This window comes from Mustela nivalis, assembly GCF_964662115.1.
Source record: "Mustela nivalis genome assembly, chromosome: 8".
Classification (NCBI taxonomy): Eukaryota; Metazoa; Chordata; class Mammalia; order Carnivora; family Mustelidae; genus Mustela; species Mustela nivalis.
Genome location: NC_139027.1, coordinates 126,590,388 through 126,607,715, shown reverse-complemented (window position 1 = coordinate 126,607,715; position 17,328 = coordinate 126,590,388). Strand labels below are relative to the sequence as shown.

Here is a 17,328-nt window from a genome sequence, read left to right as displayed (position 1 = left end):
TGCTTTAAATTCTTACGTCAAATTCTAAGATTTCGGTCATTTCAGTGGTAGCATTTATTGTCCTTTTTCATTCAGTTTGAGATCTTCCTATTTCTTGGTATGAAATGATAAGATTTTTTGCTAAAATCTGGATATTTTGGTATTGTAAAACTTGGGATCTTACTAAAACTTCTGTTTTAGCTGACTACTTCTGACTCCTGTCTTGCAGGGGAGTCGGGTAGGGGATGGATGCTGCCTTGTTGCTGCCAGGTAGGAGTAGAGGTTCACATTTCCAGCCAGCCCCCAATGAAACCTGAGGGGGATATTTTTCATTATTGCTACACCAGAATGCAAGTTCACCTCTGCCCGTGGTCTTTGCTAATAACACTGTGGATGGGGATGGGGACCTCATTACTCCTTCTCAGCGATGAAAGTCCCAGCTCCCTACTTGGCTTTTTAACACCACCCCAGCAGGAGTATGGGGTGTTCTGTTGCAGCCTAGTGAAGGTGGAGGTCTAGATTCTCCACTTGGCCTTCGGATGTGTTTGGCCATGGGTGTGTTGAGCCAGTATTTTTGTGTTCTTGGGCTAGGAGGTAGCAGGTATTGCCTTAACATTTTGTGTACTCCTAACATGCCTTTGTCTCAACAAAAGTTTTGTTTTGTTTTGTCTGTACCCTTTGGCATTTCTAGGTAGCCAGCTTCTTTCTTCCCAAATCTAGTAATAAAAGTTCAAAAAGAAAATCATGAAACTCACCACTGTGTCATTCTCTGGGTCCCAAAGTCCCTAGCTGGTTTGCTTTCTCTCACCTTTCAGAGTTCTCTTACGTTTGTTTCATATATAATGTCCCGGGTTTTAAGAGGGCTTAGAGTGAGCAATAGGGATACGTGCATTTTCCCAGAAGTCTGCATTGCATTTTACAAATGAGCTTCTGGGGCTTTCCATAAGCAGACTGAGACCTTACCAGGGCCCCAGCACCATTTGACCACACGTGTTTCCTGGCTTTGAGTTAGAGAGCAGGTGAATCTGGTAGGATTTCATGGATTCTGAATCCCAAGGTTACTGTACAGTTGTCCCCAACTGAGTGCATTGCCAGGATAATCTCTGATCTTCTCTTCACCACCACCCAGAAGTTACCAGTTCTTTTCTTTTGGTTCTAGTTGGGAGAATGTGTGGTATTTACTTTGGCTTCCATCAGCTCTAATTCCTGTAACAGTAACAATGACATCACTTCCCCAAAGTAGGAAATAATTATTGTTCAAAGTTTTGTTTCCATATCTCCCCTTGGTCTGAGAAGCAGCGGATTGAAGCAGATCAGCATGAAACTTCTGACCCTGACCTAAAGGAAGTTGGTTTCTGATGTCAGCAGTTGAAATCCAGGTTCTGTTATTCCGGTCCCTGGCTTCTCCTGTTACTCCTTTTGTCTGGAATTTAGGATGTGTTTTTCTGTAGAAGCAATTCAAGTATCAGAGAAATGCAAGTAATGCCTTATACTTCATGGAAATTCACTTTTTCCAAAATACTTTCTCCATTTGTTGCCATCGATCCTTACCTCGTCTGAGGACATAAGCACTTCCGATGTTACTGCCCCCCTTGGAGGGCTGCGGTCACTTAGGCCCAGGAGCTTTAAAGAACTTTGCCAAATTCGTACAGCTACCAGGGGATAGAGTTCAGACTAGATATTTTCTGGATATCCTCGTCTCGTGTTCCCTATTAGGTATTGTTTTCATAGCCAAGAAAGCAGAAAGTATTTCAGCTGCCATACCTACCGCTTCTGTGGAAAGGCTGCCACCGCCAGCCAGGCTCTGAAAGATGTTCACAGTCAGGCTTATACACTGAGCTGATCCGTCTTTGATTGTGGAGACATCTGGGCACCGAATGCCTTATGACAGAATTATAAAATAACTCAAGTTTCCTTACAGTAGGGTTAAACTTCTCTAGAACTACATTTTATTCATTTTTTAAATTAACACCTGTATTGTTTATTTTGCTTCTGAAACCCTAAAACCTGGGCTATAGAATATAATCAGAAGCAGATAGAATGGGGCACGGCTTCTGCCAGATTCTGAGGTGGACAGATTATAAATAGATTAAGCTCACCTCTGATGTAGAGGGAGAGTCAACGTCTGAACGCAGTCTGCTCTCCCACCCCTGCTTCCCTCCCTTCCCATACCTCCTGCCCAACCCAAATACACTGGCTGGGTGTCTCCTTCTCCCAGTTCTGTTTACAGGCAGATCATCAGGCAGGGCTAAAGCTGCCCAAAGAGCATGTATTGTCTAGAACTAGGGGAATTCCTCTGAATTAAATACACATGGGCACAGGGGACAGTTAATAGATTGGCACAATCCCAGTATCACAAGGAGCCCTAACACGTGTGTAAGTGGTTTCTGAATGTTCTGTCCCCTCCGCAGCCTTGCCATCAGGTCATTCCAGGTAGGTTTAGGTAATTCTCAGAGTCCATAGGAAGAAGAAAGAGAAAAAAACTGGCTTCCAAGGAGACTTCCTTATACCGTCCCAGAAATCTGGCTCCTAGTTCGTTCCCTGCATTCTGTTAGTTTTCTCCTGGTGCTGCAAAGAATAAAACTGTTCTTTCTTTCCTCTCTGATAGGATTTTAAATTTTTTTAATTATTTATTTATTTGACAGAAATCATAAGTAGGCAGAGAGGCAGGCAGAGAGGGCGGGGGGAAGCAGGCTCCCCACTGAGCAAAGAGCCCTATGCGGGGCTTGATCCCAGAACCCCAAGATCATGACCTGAGATGAAGGCAGAGGCTTAACCCACTGAGCCACCCAGGTGCCCCAGGATTTTAAATTCTTGAGGCCAGCTAACTACTAAACTTCGTGTTTTTAAATGTCTCTTCAGGCAAAATGCCCCTAGTTCTCTGCTTTCTTTATATTGTGTTGTCTCCAGACCCTCGCTGTTCCGGCACCTTCCAGAGCACACTATAGATACAGCCCTCTTAAGATGTCAGAGGGTGAGAGAATCAGGATGTCAGAGTTAGAAGGGACATTTGAGATCTAGTTTATTCCGTTTCCCCCACGCTCTCCCTGCTTTAATACCAATAGAACTTGACTGGTAAACAGTTACAGATTGCCCACGCATCTGGAGTCGTGAATATGCAGAGACTTTCTGCAGCAGTTAGGCTGAAAGTTTACTTGTGTTTGGAATGGTCTGGAGCTTCGAACTGTAAACAGAATCTCTCTTTATCAAACACAGTAGAGTAACAGCTCTTTTCACTAAAACGGTGACAAGGAGCAGCCCACTGATACAGTCACATCTTCTAATGAGGTGTCTTGTCCTCGCTCTGCAGCCGTGCCCACTTCTGACACAGAAGGTCTGTCGCTGGAGGAGGAAGTCAGAGCCAGAGTGAGCTCGGAAAAAACTCTCTTGAGAAACTTAATGCCTAGAATGGTCTAAATCCCAGCGTAAGAAGAAGTCAGTTAGGAAGTAATAATTATTCTGTTCTTCCAAGCTCAGACATTGAGGGTTCTTTGGACTTGGTAGCAATGCCTGAGTGTGAAGTACTTCCCAGCTAACAGCGTGCTTCCCCTCCAGTTAGGTGTTACTCTTATCCCGTTCTAGTGAGAGCAGGAAGCTGAAATAGTTTTCATCAGCTTCAAAAAAAGAAGTCCTACTGGCTAGAGGGCACGAGAGCTGTGTCTCTCCTCCTCAGTCTTTTTCTGTACCATGCCCTCTTGCCCTGTTAAAATCCTTGAATCACTTTAATGACATTTGGTGTGCATCTACTTTCCACATGAAGTTTATGCAAGAGTAGAATGCTGGGTATGTTGTCCTGTGAAATGGAAGCCACAGTGGGGTCCTTTTAATTCTGCCTCTGTTTATCCTGTTGCCTCTCATAGAGCTCTTAACTTCTGGCCACCTCCTCTTTGTGTCCCTCAGTAGGGAGCTCAAAGCCTCGTGTACGTCTTTCCCCCTATTTGATGTGGGTCTGGTAGAGTTGGTGACTCTGTCTTATTTTCCCACTGTGTTTAGGAGCACTAATCACACAGCGTGGCCAGTATTCTCCAGCGTATCTCTCATGACCTCCAGACTATGGGCCCCGGAAGGACAAAGGTTCCATTTTTCCCACTGGTACAGCCCTTGGATCCAGGGCAGTTCCTAGCACTCGAGACACTCGTTTGCTCAGTGTAAGAGGACAGCTCCTTGCCTGTTGTGTTGATCCTAGGGTTTTGTTAGAACTCGGGAGACATTCCCCGGGTCTGCAGGTCCCACAAGGTCTTTGCTGCTGCCACCGCCTCCATCCACGTCAAGGCCAAATAGGGCAGGCAGCCAGGCCCGAACGGGCCGGCCACAAACAAGGAAAACTGGACCTTCTGTTCTCAGTAACTAGGAGTCCGTGCAGGTCACTGCCCTCAGTGGAGAAGTGACGTGTTTGGACTTAGTTCATGAACACTGCTCTGGATTCCGCCCCCTGTTGCTTCCACTGGCCAGAGCAGTCCTGCCCAGTGGTTAGAGCTCAGCCTCTGAAGTCAGATCTTCAGGGTTTCAATTCCACCTTCACCGCTTAATAACTATGTATGATCTTGGGTGAGAATGATCATCCTCCCCATTCCAGTGTCCTCCAGTCTAAATAGAATAATGAATGAGGGAAACTGCGTCAGAAGTACCATAGTGTCCGGAGACTCGCTGACCCGGGTCCCAGGAGACCTCCGTGGCTGCTGCTGCCTGCGTCCTCCAGCCGGCCTCACAGCACACAGCGCAGGTGAAAGACAGGACCAGGGAGGTTCTGTCTGGTAGTGGGGACTGTTGATCAGCATCTTACAGCCCCCACCACCACTCGGGAGGCGTTTGCTTTGGGCCAGCATTTGGTTCGACATGGGACGTAATCGACTCATTTGTGCCCCACAGTCACCCATAAAGTATTACTGCCTCCGCTTTGCAAATGAAGAAACGAGCTGGAGAGACTGAAACAGCGTGCCCAAGGCCAAGGGGCTGGGGACCCTCAGACTGCAGACCCAAATCAAATCCCACGCACGCTCCAGATAGGGACATGCAACACATGGTGTGACCCGTTTCCTATGTGTTGTTTGCTGTTGTTGCCTTTCCAGTTGCCTTTATTTTGCGGTTCTTGCGGTCAGCAGTCTGGACCCTTCATGCTGAAATGACAGATTCACACGTCCTCGAAAATGAATACTAAATTCAGATCGATCCACGGTCTGAGAGAGCACACGCTGAAACGCTCAACGCTAGCCTGTGTCCTTCAGACGCAGGACTTGCCTGGGGGCTCCCTGTGACCCCGCCCACCACGGCAGCCCCACAGACCACGCTCACTCTGCCGCGGCCGCTAGCTGAAGTCGTGACGGCTTTCCCGCTCAGGCTGCTGCTGGGCCAGGTGGTCTCCGTGCTGTCATTTCCAGAGGGAGGAAGTGCCTCCAGGAGAGGGCAGGGTACAGGGACAGGCACTGGCCGATCCCACAGTCTTGCCTTACTCGAGAGTGCGCCTGAGGCCATGCACGTTCCTAACTGTGCACCTGCAGAAGCCACGAGCGGGACCCGAAGGGAAACGTACACGGCCTGCGTGTCTGCCTCACCCCAAGCTGGGAGCCCTCGTGCAGATCTGGGGTTTGGGGAAGCCCAAGTTAGCCACCCGTTGACGTAATAAGGAGCATGGTGGCTCTGGCGCCTCACTCCCATGTTTTGTAGGCTGTAGGACGTTCCTCCGTCTGGAAGCATCTATAATTATAAATGAGAGCATTCAGAGGATCTTTGCGGGTTCTGTGAGGATACTCAGACATGTGCTCCGTGGCAGGAAAGGATCCAGGACATGGTTGGTAGTGTTTTGCTTGTTTTGTACCCTCCCAAGAAGCGGGAAAGGACGAGGTAGCATATTTAAGTACCACTCCAGAACGGTACTGCACATGAGCCTGAGGCCGCCCTCTCTCCACTTAGATGGCCAGAAGCCGCGTGGGCCAAGCGAGAGAGTTTGAAGTGATGTCCTCCAGCTCTAAGTACGTTCGCCCTCCAGAACAGACCTTCAACCCAGACTCTCGCTTTCCCTTTTTTTTTGGATGGTTGGAGTGGTTGTCATCAGACTACTGTGTGTGAAACCCAGCTGTGTGACCTTGGGCAAGTTACTGAACCTTTCTAGGGCTTGTTTTCTGCATCTGTAAGAGGAGGAGAGTTGTAGTTTCTACCTTGTGAAGCACTTCTGAGAACTAAAGGAGATGAGGCACGTAAAGGGTTTCACACGTTCTCCATGATGTTATTTTGTAACAGAGAAAATGCGCCCCTGCTCCTCTCTGCCTTTTCAGTTTTCTCTTTTCAGCCTCTTCCGTGGTATTAGGGACATAGGACAACGGATAGAATTTTTACTGTTTCCAATCACAGGTGTCAGTCCGTTCCTACCGAGCCTAGATTCCTGGTCTGTGCTGTGTGCACTCGTCCAGGAGGCCGCGGACATTTCCGGTAAAGGACCCGGTAGTGAGTATCCTAGGCGTGGGAGCCACACTCAGTCTGTTGCACATTCTCTGCCTCTCCCGTGTGCCCATTTTCTTCTTCTCCCTTCCCGTTCTTTTTCTTCTTCCCTTCAAAGGTGTAAAAACTCTTCGTAGCTTGAGGGACATACAAAGACACTAGAGGCCACACAGATTCCTGACCCTTACTCTGATATGACCCTCCCTAACAAGGCCAGAGTCTCAAATCCTGGGGTTACTCTCTTTCATCATTCAGGTCAAAAGACAGTAAGTTTTCATGTTAAAAATGGGGTCCAGTTGAAAAATAGCACTCTCTCTTCTCCCATCCCCAAACTCCCCCACACACCATAGATAAAGAACTTTCAGAGTTCCCTTCTGAGACCAAAAAAGGGTTTGTAAAGGGATCCATTAGAGCTAGTTTGACAAACACTCCAGCTTGGATAAGCTCATGCCTGCAGAATTACTCCAGATTCACTTGGAGCCTCAGTTGTGATTTTAATTTTAAATCCCTGGGGGTTTTGCACCATCAGGACTCATGTCTGGAGCAGTCACGTTTTAGGACAAGAGCATCTGTTGCTGTGAAGTAAGCTAACCGTAATGAACATGAACATGATACTTTTCCACAGCAAAGGGAAAAAAAAAAGAAACCAGAATGCAGGCACCACCTTTGTGAAGTGGCAGTATTAAATTGCAAGAGATGATGGTAATGCAAATATTTAAATTCACAGCTAAAGTCGTGCTTGTAAAATGCAATTGCCGGGGAGAGCACGCCAGCTCATCGTTCTTTCAGCGGATTTTCTGTAGACAGAATCATTACAGAATCATTCGTACAGTCCCAGTTAAAAATGCTCATTTGAAATAAACTGCTTTCTGGTTCTTTTAAAACTGCACAAGGAAGCTTTATTGACCGGGGACGATTGAGGTCTTTGAGGTGTTCGTGGGCAGGAAAGAACTCCTGCTCTATGAGGGCTGTCTGAGCTAGTTTGTTCTGGGCTGTGGCTTTTGCTGATGGCGTGGCTTCCTTTACCCCTTAGGAGAGTTCCAGTGATGGAGGCGATGGCATTTTTGGCGAAAAGAAGGAGGACAGCCGGGCAGGTGAGACCACGTCCCTCTGAAGGCAAAGAAAAGTAAGGTCGCGGTTTGTAGTTATCTTGGGGTTTACATGTAGTAAAAATAGGCTTTTTTAAGGAGGCTCTTTTAAAGCCAAGTTAACCTTCATCAGACTCTCCTGGAGTCCCACACAGAGCTTTAATGTAGCTCTGGCCAGCTCCCGCCACCGTTCTTAAAGTTCAGAAGTGAGATCTGTTGTATCTGAGGTCAGGATGGAGTCAGAGAGAAAAGGAGGAATTGTGGTTTTATTGATTTATTATTTATTTAATTAATTTAGGGAGAGAAATGTTAGAGAGGGTTTGTTCTCTCGTTTTGTTTTTTTCTGAATTTGAACTCAATAAAATGTTCTGCAGTTGGAAGACTCAGCTACACAAAAGCCCGTAGTTCTATTATGGAGAAGGCCATAGAGGGTCTGCTTGTTCCCATGCCTTAGAGCAAGATCCTTGGATCAGTTCTGGCCTGTGGACGGACACATCCGTATGCGAGAGATGACCGAGCCAGCCACAGCAAAAGCTGTTTCTAGAGCAGAGTCGCAGCCCTTCCGGCCCTGCCGGGCTTCTGAGCGGGTTGATCTGGTCCTTGAGTCAGCTGTAGTTTTATTTAAACAAAACAACAAAATAGCCGCCTTTGTTTTGGTTCCATTTGTAAATACTAATATCCTCACTGATGTTTGAAGCCCAGGATGGCTCCGACCCAGACAAATCACCCTGGCCAGTTTCATCTGCTCTCACCGCTCGCCTCCGACGTCTGGTCACCGTGTACCAGCGCTGTAACCGCAAAGAACTCTGTCGACCAGAAATTCTGGGACCAGTTAACCAAGGATACTGGGTCCAGGAAGAGATGTTCAGGAGAACCTCAGAAATGGATCTCATCAACAAGGAAGCTCAAAAGAGGTAAAAGTCAAGAGCCGAAAGGGCATACAGAGCTGCCGATGAGTAAAGGTGACCAGGGGATGCTGATAGAGCTAGAGACCGAACATGTTCAGTGTGCTCATCTTGAACTTAGGTGGTCTCCAGAACTAATTCAGTCCAGCCTCCAGTGATGGTGTTGGCTGAGGAGTTGACGAGGTCTAGGGAGTTGGCTAGGGAGTTGATGAGATCTAGGAAAACCTTTGTTCACAATCCCCAGACTTTAATGATTTTCCAACTTGACCCTCTTCCTTAAGTTGGACCCCAATCCCTGGAAATGTGGTTTAAAACTAGCATATATATCACATCACGTTGTTTTAGCAGCCAAGTAAATAGCGTGCATTGAAGCTGCCATATTGTAGCTACCAGTCCTTATCAAGCCTGTGAGAGCAGAAAGTACTATAAAATGCCAGCCCAGAACGAGGAGATGAATTATCAGGAATTACTTGCCCATCTGAGAGTCACACCAAAAATGGCTACAGAAGACCAGCACAAGCTAGGAGTGATGCCATCAGGAAAAATCAACAAAGCTGTAGTTCTTAGAGTCTGTCTATCCACCCTTCTGATGTACCATCTAGTGAATTAAAAGAATACCAAAAACAAAAACAAAAAAAAAGTAAAACCACCTTCTGACTTTATGAAATTTGGTAATTCAGGGAAAATACTGTCTTTCACAACTCCAAAGAGAAGAACTGGAGCCCGTCTTCCCTGCTTCTCACTCCTCCACCGAGCCCCTCACCCCACATTCCTGGCCTGACTCGCTCTGGGGATGGAGAGTACCGTGCCCAGGAGCCCCTCATGAAGACTGTGGGTAGGGGATAATAATCCAGCCACTTCCTGTCATTATCTCAACCGTGAAGAATGTAGAGGCTGGAGAACCTTAGCGTCCCAGATACAGGCTACGTGCCTACATAAAACCAAAACAAAGCCAACATGAACTAGGGTGGGGAGAGTTGTGTGGCTCAGGGAGTTGCTTCCCTTCTCTGGACCAGTCTCTTCATCGGGAAGAAAAAGGGGGTGAATTTCAGGTCCCTCCAGGATTCTGTGTTGTCATACATACATAGTATTTTAAGACCTTCTTCTCCCATCAGTGGAAACAAACTAGGTAGTCTCTAAAATTAATAAATGAAGAGATCACAAGTCTGCACACGTGACTTAAACATAGATAAATACTGGGAGAAAAAGTTGAGATTTGAAAGTGGTGGTAGGATACGGGCTGTTTTCATTATAAGCCTCTCACCCCAACTTAACTTAAATAAAGTATAAAGTAGGCAAACCAGGCCTAGCTGCTTTCTTGAGTCCGCGGACTCTCCTAGTAGGCTCTCATTAAGTAAGTAGTTGTTGGCTTTTTTTTTTCCCTTAAGGGAAAGCAGCTCACTCTCCCTTTCTGGTTAAATCCCAAGGTGGACTAGGAGAGAGCAAGCCGACTTCTACAGAGCGGTGTCCTCCTTCGGCGTTGTTTATGATCAAGAAAAGAAAACTTTTGACTGGACACAGTTCCGCATCATTTCCCGTTTGGACAAGAAGTCGGATGAGAGCCTGGAGCACTACTTCTATAGTTTTGTGGCTATGTGCCGGAACGTGTGTCGTCTGCCCACGTGGAAGGATGGCGGTGAGAATGCTCTCCGATGAGACAGGGACAGGGTACAGAATGCTCACCCTCCCCGATGAGACAGGGACAGGGTACAGAATCACTTCAGGTAGGCTCGGTTCTAGGAGTAGAATCTGCCTGAAGAATTCAGGGAAAGACAAGTGAGTTTTCACAAATTCGTGAACTGCTCTTTGGGTCCACTCTCATAAAATGAAATCTCTCTCCCAAAACGATGCCATGTCAACAGAAATTGAAATTGAGGTTAACGGGGTGCCTGGGTGGCTCAGTGGGTTAAAGCCTCTGCCTTCCGCTCAGGTCATGATCCCAGGGTCCTGGGATCGAGCTCTGCATCCGGCTCTCTGCTCAGCAGGGAGCCTGCTTCCCCCTCTCTCTTCCTACCTACCTCTCTGCCTACTTGTGATCTCTGCCTGTCAAATAAATAAATAAAAATAAAATCTTAAAAAAAAAAAAAAAGAAATTGAGGTTAACACTGCACAGAAGTATTGAGAGGCTAGTGTTAATTACCTTCTCCAGCGTATTGTTAAGTCTCAAGAGATTGACTCTGGTGAACTTCGCTTCTGCTGTACATTATATTGTAAGAACTTGAACTCGTTTCCCGTGTATTGACTTGTAGCTACGGAAAGTAAATGGCTGTCTTTCCACTTGCCCCAGCTGGGAGAGACGCCTTCTGAGAAATTGCTTCCTGGCGGGGATGCAGCTGCTTCCTCCTCGTCCCTCTCGCGCCTCGCGCCTGTAGGTGAACTAGATATGGCCCATCTGACTGCTGTGAAGAGCTAAAACAAGCCTGGAGTCCAGCCCGTGTGGGTCCTGGGCTGACAGCAGCATGCCCCGTGTGACGTGGTTAGGGTGTTTTCATTAAAACCAGGGAGCTGGATAGATTGTAAGGACCTGGGCCTTACAGCCCCACTGACAAGACCTGGCCTCAAATCCTGGTTCTGGCACCTGGAGCATATCTGAGCTTCCTTCCTCATCCTTCAGACGGGGGCAATGATGCTACAGCCTAGCATTGCCGTGAGAACTCAGTGACGTGTGTACAGTACTTGGGCACAGAGTAGATGCCTACTAAACGAGAGCTTATCTTCTAGAACCAGAGTTCTCGTGCTCCTCCCTCACCCTCACTGGGTCTGTCCTAGTTTCATAGAAACCTTCCCTTCTCGTAGCTTTTCATGGTGTCGGGGGCACACACACCAAAGACTGTATGCCAGGGAGGAAAGCACTTAGACCAGAGACACGGGGGCTCAGGTGGGTGGCGGGTGTCCTGGGGCTGCCTTCAGTGATAGGCTCTGTGTTGGCCTTTCCAGGTCCCCCAGATCCCAGCATCTACGTGGAGCCCATCACTGAGGAGCGGGCCGCGAGGACTCTGTACCGCATCGAGCTGCTGCGGAAGGTCCGTGAGCAGGTGTTGAGGTGTCCGCAGCTGCACGAGCGCCTCCAGCTCTGCAGGCCCAGCCTCTACCTCCCGGTCTGGTGGGAGTGCGGGAAGCACGACCGAGACCTGCTCGTCGGCACCGCCAAACATGGCCTGAACCGCACTGACTATTACATCATGACTGACCCCCAGCTGTCCTTCCTGGACGCCTACAGGAACTACGCCCAGCACAAGAGAACGGACACCCAGGCCCCAGAAAGTCTCTGTTGCCTTTACCAGACCAACTCTAAACTATACGAATCTCTCACGTACACTCAGATGAGCAGGACTTCAGAGCCCCTTGAAAGCGAGCCTGAGAACCTCGTGAAAATAGAAGGTAGAGATGGTCACTCCACTCCACCTGGGGTCAGTTTATCTGACATGACTTGTGAAAACTTTATTTCTAAAGTTCAGGATGTCATGTCCGTCACCCACGACGAAAGTCTGCTGCCCGAGTGCTTGGAGGGCATGATGTATGGTAAGAAGGCCCTGAGTCGGGAGCCAGGCTCTTTCCAGGAGAGCCCCACTACCAGGACAGAACCCAGAAAGGATGCGCTGGCCCTCTCAGCAGGCGAGGACGGGAACTGCCAGCCTGGTGGCGGAGAGGCAGAACTACCTGCGGGCCCCTCTTTTCTGAGCAGCTTAGAAGCAGGAGTAGCTCAGATGAACATCAAAAATGGAAAACATCTGTTGCTCTCTCTTTCCAGGGAAGGGGACTTGTGCAGTGAGACAGGGCAGAGACCTGAAAGCATCGGGCAGCTGGAAGCCAAGTGCTTAGCTTCCCCTTCCTTGGATCAAGGAAATGAAAGTGGGTTTGTAGACATGTGCAATCTTAGTGTCTGTGACTCCAGAAGAAGCCTGTCATCAGATCAGCAATTAATTGATTTATTAGAAAACAAAAGTTTAGAAAGCAAATTGGTTTTGAGTCAGAACCACAGCGATGAGGAAGAGGAGGAGGAGGAGGAGAAGGAAGAGGACAACGCGGGCGCGGCGGCAGGCCTGAGGGAACGGCCCGAGGTGGTGCGTCTGGCCGATCCCACAGCCCACATCCATCCCACAGCCCACATCCTGAGGGAGAAGAGCCGAGGCTTCCATGTGGAAGAGGCCAAGAGAAGAACCCTGGAGGCCGTCAGCCAGAATCCTGGACCGCGGGGGACGCTTCCTCAAGCAGCCTGTCAGTGTCCCTGCAAGCACACGGGGAGGTGGACGCGTGGCCTCGAGAACGAGGAGTTTGAAGTGGAGAAACCCAAGGGTTATAATGCAGACGCGTACAAAAGCAAAACCAGTAGCATCCCAGTGGAGGCTGAGCCCCCCGCTCCTCCCGCAGAGCCTGCCCAGGGGAAGCACGAGCTGTTGAGCGAGCCTTGGAAAGACCGTGCAGAGGGGAAGAAAGCTTTCGCTGTGTATCCAGAAGCCAGTGAGCTCAAGTCTGAAGACGCGGATTTTGAGAGCAAAGATGATTATGACAGAGAGGGGAACGGCCACACTCAAGGTACAGTCGGTGAGGGCTGTGGTATTTTTGGTGAGCCGGTCCTCACGTGGCGGGGTGCCGGGTGGGGAGATGTGCGGCTTCTGAGTCACACCTGTACACGTTCCCTGCGGTCTAAGACCAGGCCTTGTCTGAAGGTGAGACAAAGTAGCTTAACACTGATCATTCTAGAACACTGAGGAGGATTGTGAACAGTGGTAGCACCTTTGTTGCATCAGCCATGTAACTTGGGAGGGGCTTACAAGCTGCTTTCTTCGTGGTAGACACTAGATGCCGCTCGGAGGGGAAGGAACTTGTTCTTCCACCAGGTGAGGACCTTCCAGCTGGTTAAAGTAGAAAAGCTTAGGAACATCAAGAACCTACAGTTTTCTAGAGGGAGAGTTAATTTTTCAGGAACTCCACAAAAATACGAGTAAATGTAATCTCATTTAGGTGAGCAAAGATAGTGCTGTTTATTCATATCATTATCCAAACCTTGTGATTGGATATTGGTGCATTTGGTTTAGATTCATTTTAATAACTCAACAGGGATAAAAATAACAATTACAAGTAACTCAACAAAAATACAGGTAGATTTGAGCTTTTTAAGTAGGGAAGTCTTAAATAAGGCTTTAAGTTAAGAGGACTTTTTAAATGTTAAGAGTCTAAATGACTCAGATATTTCTGTGCCTCGGAGGATTTAAATACATTGATTAGAGATTCTGAGCAACAAGAAATGGTTTTTAACTTTTTTTACTTTTGTTTTTACTTCTTCGGGCCCAAGAGGGCATATTATAGTGAAGAAAGATCATTCTGTTTATCCTTATTACTGTCAAAAAAAAAACCAAAATCCCTGTTCACATCTGGCCTGATGCCGGGACTGGTATTCAGGGATTTAGAGAGACAGCCGTCTCCTTCTGCAGCAGTGACTTTTATATCACAGAAGGAAAGGGAGGGGAGCTCAGGCAAGCTCCCTTGCATGATCTAACTTTCCTTTTTTTGGTAAGCTTACCCTTGGTCTAGTCCTTGTGATTAGTGACTCCCTTGAGACGGGTTCCAAACTCAAGTTAAAATTTACACACTAGCTAGGATAATGAAAAGAGGCTACTGAAAGGAATTTGACCGATTTGTTGCCCCAGCTGACACAGGGCGGGGGGTAGGGGAGCCGTCTCTGACCTTGTCTGCCCTCAGCCTAGGCCACAGAAGATCACTGCCATGTGTTAGATTATAAAACGCACATTGTTCTTTTAACCTTGTTGTGGGGGAAATCACCAAATAGTCCGTGGAAATCGAGGCAGTGAACTGAGTACAGAGTTTGGGAGAGTATGGGTTAGAGGAGAAGCATCTGTCTACCAATGCCGTCTGCTGCATCTTCGGTGAGCGGCACACACACCCATGGGTGGGCCCCCTTGCACCAGTGCTTTTCCAAATGCTTTTGCAGCCCTCAGAAGGGGTCTTCCACACACAGTAGACATGGAACAGGTCGGGCAGAAGGGCTCGGTCTGTTTCTGCACCTGGAAGTCTACCGTAAAGGAGCAGTGACTTTACAGCTGTCAGGGTCAGCCCCAGATCTCCTGGCTGTGTTTCCAGGGCTTTCTCTCACACATCATTACTTTTTCTTAAAACTCAAATCTAACCTCTCTGCTTAAAACCTTTCAGTGATGCCTCCCTTCAGATCGAGAATAAAATTCAAATTGTCTACCATTACAGAATTCAGCATTATCTAAATGATTCTACCCTTCTGCTCTCACCTTTGTACTTTCCCCCAGGAAAGTTCCTCAGCACGTCCAGAATAACCATTGTCCTCCTCTTCCTGGGGGCTCTCTCCTTTGAGAAGCCCTCCCTCCCGCCCACTCTTACTCCTTATCATGGCAGCTTGTTTCTTTTCGTAGCACTTGCCGCTGTTTATAATTGTGTTCATTTATTACTACTGTTTTCCTGACTGTCTGTCCCCCGTGAACCTTAAGAGCCTGAGGGCCACATCTGTCTCGTATATCCTTGAATCCGCTGGCCTAGCAAGGACCTGTTCGTGGTGAGAGGTCCCTGCAGCTCCCTAGACTTGGTGCGCAGTCTCCAGTGAAATCTCCACATTTCAGAGGATCAAATTCCATGTCATTTCACCAGAAAAGAGGCTCACAACTTTTCCTGCACTGGATGTTTTGCTACTCTGTGCTCATTCCCTATCATTCTCTCCCTTAGTAGTAAGTGGTAGTAAGTAGTAAGTATCCATTTCACACGGATAATAAAGTTTCACCACTGAAACTTTAAAGAATGAGCTGCATTTCCATTTCTTTCCATCAGTGAAGTAATTTGAGTGTTCTAGCTTTCTTTGCATCATTTTTTACGTGAAGCAGGTCTATTTTTTTACCTTTGTTGTAAGTTTCAGGACCTTTCACCTATTGTCATTAACATCAGCATCTTGCTGTGTTACATTTCAAAGACTGTGCCTTCAAACGGACAAGAGTATTACAGTGTTCAGTTCCGTCCTGCCAGCCGCACTGCATGCACATGCCTCTCAGTGCTCATTCCACTCTCACTCTTGGGTACACAGGACAATCTCCTGTTTTCTTTGGTTGTTTCCTTTGATGTGTGCATGCCGAGTTACCACATGACTTGCACGGGTAGCCCTAGAGAAAGGATCTGCATGTATGGCTTAACTGATAGGGTTCTGCCGGAAATAGCATGGTAATTACTGTTCAATTTCAAATAAGCACTAAATGGGCTAAGTTTTTGAAAAGATAGATCAGGTGGCCTAATCGTTCAGCTCATTACTGTCTCCCAAGTACCAGATTAATTTTCTAAACCCTTCTTTGCAGATTACCCAGGGAAGTACTCTGAGGAGGAGAGCAAAAGCTCGACATCAGGCATCGCAGGAGACCTTGGGGATGACCTGCAGGAGGCTCGGGCTCCCACCATTGCTCAGCTGCTCCAGGAGAAGACCCTCTTTTCCTTCTCTGAGTGGCCAAAGGTACTCCCCAGAGCATGCGTTCTCTACCCAAAGCATTCTCAGCTTGTAGAGTATTTCTGAGTATAAACTCAGAGAAATGTGTAATGTCTTGAAAAAGTATTAATAATGTCACATTTAAACATTAAAGAAAGAGACACTTGGCTAATTAGACCAGAAGATAAAACTGTCTTCATATATACAGCACTATGGCTTTAATTTTCACTGTCCAGACCATAGAACTTAAGTATTTTAAGACTTGTAAAGTGAGTACATCTGAGTGTGCTATCTTCCTAATCAGCTCCTCCTGGTTAGAAAAAGGTGACACGTGATCTCTATGGACTTTGTGAATTTGGGTAGCTTGGTACTTACTCCTCAGAACTTTTGGTCTTTTTTATAGGATCGCGTGATAATCAACCGCCTGGATAATATCTGCCATGTGGTGTTAAAGGGGAAGTGGCCTTCCAGCCAGCCGTACGAGCCCTCGGGCACACTGCCTACACCGGCCTTAAGCAGCAGTGCTGGTTCTCGGAGCAGCGCCTCAGAGCCGGAGGCCTCGGAACACGGCTTCAGCAGCAGTGCGGCGCTGGTGGCCCAGATCCAAAAGGTGAGGGCCGCTTGGCACTTCTCACTCGAGTCATTCGTTCAGCAAATACTGCGTGGAGAGGACTTCCTTCTCTTTCTACTTTTGGTTTTCTCTTTGGTTTCTTCCTTTTCCTTCTATAAAGTCACTGGTATTCATTGAAGAATTTAGATTTTGTCCTGTAGACAGCAGGGAGCTATGGAAGTTTGCTCCGGGAAGTGCATGGTGAAAACAGGGCTTTCCAGCTCAGCAGGAATAAGTGGTGTGCAGGTCCTTGGGAGAGGAGGGTCGGGAGAGAAGAGGGCCAGAGGCTGGGAGGCCGAGTGGGGATCTGAGGAGGAGATGAGGTCTTCGACCAAGCTGGTGGCGGGGTGGGTACTAACAAGGGGGCGGGCGTCGGCGGGCACGGCCCGGTGACTGGCGAACGTACTGAGAGAGGGAGGCGTGAATGGACCAGTGTGTTCCACACCTGGAAGACCACGAGAATGATGGCAGCTGATAGAAATTAGGGAAATCAGAGAACGGCTTTTATAAACTCAGGCTATAACTCAAGTTTAATTTGAGATACATTGTTAGCACACAGGCTCGCGCTCTCCCAAGTGCACATACGAACCTGTAGGGACCTTGAAAAGCTGCTGGTTTTGATTTAATGCATCAGGGCTGTAGACTGAGCGTTGGGATTTTTTTAATTTTCCAGTGGATTCTAATGTACAGTTGAGGTTGATTCCCCAGATTACGGTCCTGCACCTCTGGGGGTAATTCATAGACCAGCGGCGTTATCAGCACCTGGAAACCTGTTAGACCTACAGAATCTCAGGCCCACTGAAGGGAATTGACATTTGAACAAGCTCTCCGGGCGAGGGTGCCAGGATAGCTCACTGG

At 47.8% G+C, this 17,328-nt stretch overlaps 1 protein-coding gene and 1 long non-coding RNA gene across 8 annotated transcripts in view; one reads left to right on the top strand and one right to left on the bottom strand.

Moving 5' to 3' along the window:
• Positions 1-7,439, bottom strand: part of LOC309871539 — a 36,267-nt gene extending 28,828 nt beyond the window's left edge. The window contains exon 1 of the long non-coding RNA XR_014315336.1: positions 735-7,439. This is a non-coding gene — a long non-coding RNA (uncharacterized lncRNA). The remainder of the gene's footprint in view (positions 1-734) is intronic.
• The window catches only part of CHD6 (chromodomain helicase DNA binding protein 6), a 194,700-nt gene that overhangs the window by 164,434 nt on the left and 12,938 nt on the right, over positions 1-17,328 (top strand). For all 7 annotated transcript variants that reach the window (XM_082744630.1, XM_082744629.1, XM_082744631.1 and 4 more), the window contains 6 exons: positions 7,448-7,508; positions 8,200-8,416; positions 9,835-10,043; positions 11,345-12,943; positions 15,736-15,887; positions 16,264-16,470. In XM_082744630.1, coding sequence (XP_082600756.1) covers positions 7,448-7,508; positions 8,200-8,416; positions 9,835-10,043; positions 11,345-12,943; positions 15,736-15,887; positions 16,264-16,470 — 2,445 coding nt within the window. The remainder of the gene's footprint in view (positions 1-7,447; positions 7,509-8,199; positions 8,417-9,834; positions 10,044-11,344; positions 12,944-15,735; positions 15,888-16,263; positions 16,471-17,328) is intronic.